This window comes from Carcharodon carcharias, chromosome 11 (assembly GCF_017639515.1).
Source record: "Carcharodon carcharias isolate sCarCar2 chromosome 11, sCarCar2.pri, whole genome shotgun sequence".
NCBI lineage: Eukaryota > Metazoa > Chordata > Chondrichthyes > Lamniformes > Lamnidae > Carcharodon > Carcharodon carcharias.
Window position 1 is genome coordinate 119,533,004 of NC_054477.1, and position 6,000 is coordinate 119,539,003.

Here is a 6,000-nt window from a genome sequence, read left to right on the forward strand (position 1 = left end):
GTGGGGATCTGGAACTCTCTGCCTGAAATGATGTTAGAGGCAAAAACCCTCATTTCATTTTGTTACACAGTTGAAGTGCCATGATCTGCAAGGTGACAGACCTAGAGCTGAAAAACGGGATTAGGCTGTATAACCCTTTTGGCCAGCAGAGACATGATGAGCCAAATGGCTGCCCCATCTGCTGTAAATTTTCTATGATTCTATTTGTTTCCAATCAGAGTATCATCTTGCCTCAATCTAGTAGATTGTGTTTTTCCACAAGTGATGTTTATATTTGCAAGTTTGCACAGAATCATCTTAGTCTGGGTTGTTTTCATAACAAAGGGCATCTTGACATCGACAAAAACAAAAACAGAATTACCTGGAAAAACTCAGCAGGTCTGGCAGCATCGGCGGAGAAGAAAAGAGTTGACGTTTCGAGTCCTCATGACCCTTCGACAGAACTTGCGTTCGAGTCCAAGAAAGAGTTGAAATATAAGCTGGTTTAAGGTGTGTGTGTGGGGGGCGGAGAGATAGAGAGACAAAGAGGTGGAGGGGGGGGTGGGGGGGTGTGATTGTAGGGACAAACAAGCAGTGATAGAAGCAGATCATCAAAAGATGTCAACGACAATAGTACAATAGAACACATAGGTGTTAAAATTAAAGTTGGTGATATTATCTAAACGAATGTGCTAATTAAGAATGGATGGTAGGGCACTCAAGGTATAGCTCTAGTGGGTTTTTTTTTATATAATGGAAATAGGTGGGAAAAGGAAAATCTTTATAATTTATTGGAAAAAAAAAGGGAAAGGGGGAAACAGAAAGGGGGTGGGGATGGGGGAGGGAGCTTACGACCTAAAGTTGTTGAATTCAATATTCAGTCCAGAAGGCTGTAAAGTCCCTAGTCGGAAGATGAGGTGTTGTTCCTCCAGTTTGCGTTGGGCTTCACTGGAACAATGCAGCAAGCCAAGGACTGACATGTGGGCAAGAGAGCAGGGTGGAGTGTTGAAATGGCAAGTGACAGGGAGGTTTGGGTCATTCTTGCGGACAGACCGCAGGTGTTCTGCAAAGCGGTCGCCCAGTTTACGTTTGGTCTCTCCAATGTAGAGGAGACTACATTGGGAGCAACGGATGCAGTAGACTAAGTTGGGGGAAATGCAAGTGAAATGCTGCTTCACTTGAAAGGAGTGTTTGGGTCCTTGGACGGTGAGGAGAGAGGAAGTGAAGGGGCAGGTATTGCATTTTTTGCGTGGACATGGGGTGGTGCCATAGGAGGGGGTTGAGGAGTAGGGGGTGATGGAGGAGTGGACCAGGGTGTCCCGGAGGGAGCGATCCCTACGGAATGCCGATAAGGGGGGTGAAGGGAAGATGTGTTTGGTGGTGGCATCATGCTGGAGTTGGCGGAAATGGCGGAGGATGATCCTTTGAATGCGGAGGCTGGTGGGGTGATAAGTGAGGACAAGGGGGACCCTATCATGTTTCTGGGAGGGAGGAGAACGTTTCATTTTATCCTTTGGCTCATCCGACGCCTCAACAAGAAACTTTTTCTCTTTCTCTCAAGTGCTAAGGAACGCAAGCTACAACAACTCATTGACACCAACACCCATCTAGGACCCCCCACCCCTGCCTGTTCCTCCGTCCCCACCCTTTCTTCCAATCCCAACCCCAGCCGTGTATTCACTATACCCCCTGACCTTCCCCTCTCCGATGCTGAACGTTCAGTGCTCAGCAAAGGACTTAGTTTCATACCCTTACGCCCTCACCTCAATGAATTTCGGGCTCAGCATGATACTAAACTCTTCTTCCGCCGTCTTCGTCTCCGGGCTCACTTCTTTGGGCAGGAGTCCTCTCCCAGTTCAACAGATCCTTTTACCCATCTCCAATATTCTCCCTCCACCTGGACCCCTCCCTCTGGATTCTTACCTTCTCTCGATCTTTTCATTGAGAACTGTCGGCGCGACATTAGCCGTCTCAATTTCTCTGCTCCTCTCACCCATTCTAACCTGTCTCTCTCTGAACTTACTGCACTCCATTCTCTCAGGTCCAACCCTGACATTGTCATCAAACCCGCTGACAAGGGTGGTGCTGTTGTTGTCTGGCGCACTGACCTCTACCTCGCGGAGGCTGAGCGTCAACTCGCAGACACTTCCTCCTACCTCTCCCTGGGCCATGACCCCACCACTGAACATCAAACCATTGTTTCCAGGACTGTCAGTGACCTCATCTCCTCTGGGGATCTCCCTCCCACAGCTTCCAACCTGATAGTCGCCCAACCTCGGACGGCCCGCTTCTACCTCCTACCCAAAATCCACAAACAGAACTGCCCCGGTAGACCGATCGTCTCAGCTTGCTCCTGCCCCACAGAACTCATTTCTCGTTATCTTGACTCCCTTCTCTCTCCCCTTGTCCAGTCCCTTCCCACCTACATCCGTGATTCCTCTGACACCTTACGTCACATCAACAATTTCCAGTTCCCTGGCCCCAACCGCTTCCTCTTCACCATGGACGTCCAATCCCTCTACACCTCCATCCCCCACCAGGATGGTCTGAGGGCCCTTAGCTTCTTCCTCGAACAGAGGCCCGAACAATCCCCATCCACCACTACTCTCCTCCGTCTGGCTGAACTTGTTCTCACACTGAACAATTTCTCCTTCAACTCCTCTCACTTCCTCCAAATAAAAGGTGTGGCTATGGGTACCCGCATGGGCCCCAGCTATGCCTGTCTCTTTATGGGGTATGTGGAACATTCCTTGTTGCAGTCCTACTCCGGCCCCCTTCCACAACTCTTTCTCTGGTACATCGATGATTACTTCGGTGCCGCTTCATGCTCTCGTCAGGACTTGGAAAAATTTATTAATTTTGCTTCCAATCTCCACCCCTCCATCATTTTCACGTGGTCCATCTCTGACACTTCCCTTCCCTTCCTTGACCTCTCTGTCTCAATCTCTGGTGATAGACTGTCCACCAATATCCATTACAAACCCACCGACTCCCACAGCTATCTCGACTACAGCTCCTCACACCCCGCTTCCTGTAAGGACTCCATCCCATTCTCTCAGTTCCTTCGCCTCCGTCGCATCTGCTCCGATGATGCTACATTCAAAAACAGTTCCTCTTACATGTCCTCCTTCTTCCTTAACCGAGGTTTTCCACCCACGGTCGTTGACAGGGCCCTCAACCGTGTCCGGCCCATCTCCCGCGCATCCGCCCTCACGCCTTCTCCTCCCTCCCAGAAACATGATAGGGTCCCCCTTGTCCTCACTTATCACCCCACCAGCCTCCGCATTCAAAGGATCATCCTCCGCCATTTCCGCCAACTCCAGCATGATGCCACCACCAAACACATCTTCCCTTCACCCCCCTTATCGGCATTCCGTAGGGATCGCTCCCTCCGGGACACCCTGGTCCACTCCTCCATCACCCCCTACTCCTCAACCCCCTCCTATGGCACCACCCCATGTCCACGCAAAAAATGCAATACCTGCCCCTTCACTTCCTCTCTCCTCACCGTCCAAGGACCCAAACACTCCTTTCAAGTGAAGCAGCATTTCACTTGCATTTCCCCCAACTTAGTCTACTGCATCCGTTGCTCCCAATGTAGTCTCCTCTACATTGGAGAGACCAAACGTAAACTGGGCGACCGCTTTGCAGAACACCTGCGGTCTGTCCTGCAAGAATGACCCAAACCTCCCTGTCACTTGCCATTTCAACACTCCACCCTGCTCTCTTGCCCACATGTCAGTCCTTGGCTTGCTGCATTGTTCCAGTGAAGCCCAACGCAAACTGGAGGAACAACACCTCATCTTCCGACTAGGGACTTTACAGCCTTCTGGACTGAATATTGAATTCAACAACTTTAGGTCGTAAGCTCCCTCCCCCATCCCCACCCCCTTTCTGTTTCCCCCTTTCCCTTTTTTTTTCCAATAAATTATAAAGATTTTCCTTTTCCCACCTATTTCCATTATATAAAAAAAAACCCACTAGAGCTATACCTTGAGTGCCCTACCATCCATTCTTAATTAGCACATTCGTTTAGATAATATCACCAACTTTAATTTTAACACCTATGTGTTCTATTGTACTATTGTCGTTGACATCTTTTGATGATCTGCTTCTATCACTGCTTGTTTGTCCCTACAATCACACCCCCCCACCCCCCCCTCCACCTCTTTGTCTCTCTATCTCTCCGCCCCCCACACACACACCTTAAACCAGCTTATATTTCAACTCTTTCTTGGACTCGAACGCAAGTTCTGTCGAAGGGTCATGAGGACTCGAAACGTCAACTCTTTTCTTCTCCGCCGATGCTGCCAGACCTGCTGAGTTTTTCCAGGTAATTCTGTTTTTGTTTTGGATTTCCAGCATCCGCAGTTTTTTTGTTTTTGACATCGACAAAGCCTGACTGACAACTCCTATTAGCAGAATTGGTGGACTTTGTCTAGTCTGCTCCTACCTTTAAATCTGTCAGACTTAAATGCCTTTAACAGAAGTTATCATCTTGGCAGCTTGGCTCACAGGGTCATAGGAGTATGCAAGTTTTTCTGCAATGTCACTGTACAGTGTCTAAGAGTGGGTGTAGGATTGGGAGTGTGTGGTATTTTCTTTCGAAAGTAGAATTCCTCCATTGAAAGTTGGGTTGAAGGATTGTGAAGATTAGCATTTTCTCCAAAGTATCTGGCTTGCCAAAATGTCCCTAGTGCATCATTTCTGCAGCTTGCATAATCTTGAAATTCTTTGGTGCATTCTTTTAACAATTGACATTAATTTTGTAAGTAAATATCCTCTGTCCTCTTCCCACATGCAATTACTTGAACATGGATTCAGTCTGAAAGTTCTATTTCTCCCAAGGAATAAAATCTTTGCTCAGAGATTATTAAGAATAATTGTATGACTTTCAGGCTCCCAGCAGCAGCCTTACCCATTGGAATACTAGGTGCACACTGCATGGTCAGGAAATCATGCCCTTGAATTTCTGAAATGCACTCCAGTGGTGAAAAATTTGCCCTATAAGTAACATGTTTGTTTTAGAAAAATTACAGCCTGTTATAAGAGATTTGTTTCATTGTAATGTATTTCAGATTTGTTGGTACATGTGGGGTTAGTAGCTGTGCCCTGCGGATTGGTTTCCAACACCCTAAGAAAGTACGCAATTTCACAAATATTGTGAAGTTAGTTTCTATATTTCTGGAAATTGCCATTGTAATGTTGCAGCTCTTTTGGAAAAAATGTTCACCTTCAGAAGGACTGTGCTAACATAACCCTGTGGATTGTTGTCTGTCTAAGCCTGCATTTCTACTGTGGTCCTTTGTAGGGAGCATATCAGGAGCTACATGGATTACCTGCGACAGACAAGCGTTTATCTTCAACAGCAACCCACATACAAATGATTCCAAAGAATTGATGGATAAAAATGACTTCAAACAATTCTAATCTTGTGATTAATTCAGAGCAGATAGTAAAGGCCCAGAAATCATGTCATTGCCAATCAGTCTGCCCTGACAGCATGGGAATGCCTCTCTGCTTGCAACAAAGCACAATGTAACCACAGCTCAATGAGCTCTAACTGTGCCAAGATTTATCCAGAGTAGGGGCCATACATTCAGCATTGCCTGAAAAATGTTAATCAATAAATATTGATGGTAAAAAATTCACTCTGTGTTGTGATATTATTTATCTGCACATCCCTGATTTTATTCAGAATGATTTGTAATGTTTGCTGACATTTTAGAACTAAATAAACTGACTGTTTTCCCCAGTGAGAAAAGGATAGAAACAGTCCAGCATCCATGTCAGATGCCAGTACATTACATTAATTCCCCAATGTGTTCCTGAACTGGAAGCATCACCAGAGATCATGGGTAGACAGCCTATTATGTTAAAGAGATACACTTACATTAAAGGCTTTTCCATCACAGTCAAACTTGAAAAATTAGCCTTACAACCTTGCAGCATCTTTAAATGTTAGTGCTTGGTATATAAAGATATTCAGGTTAAAGGCTGAATTTGTATGCTGTTTGTGGT

At 46.4% G+C, this 6,000-nt stretch overlaps 1 protein-coding gene across 2 annotated transcripts in view; it reads left to right on the forward strand.

The window, feature by feature from the left end:
• LOC121283780 (uncharacterized protein C3orf85-like) overlaps positions 1-5,577 on the forward strand; it is a 64,109-nt gene extending 58,532 nt beyond the window's left edge. For both annotated transcript variants that reach the window (XM_041198491.1, XM_041198492.1), the window contains exon 5: positions 5,291-5,577. In XM_041198491.1, the coding sequence (XP_041054425.1) occupies positions 5,291-5,366 (76 nt within the window). In that variant the 3' untranslated portion in view covers positions 5,367-5,577. The remainder of the gene's footprint in view (positions 1-5,290) is intronic.
• The last annotated feature ends 423 nt before the right edge of the window (positions 5,578-6,000 follow it).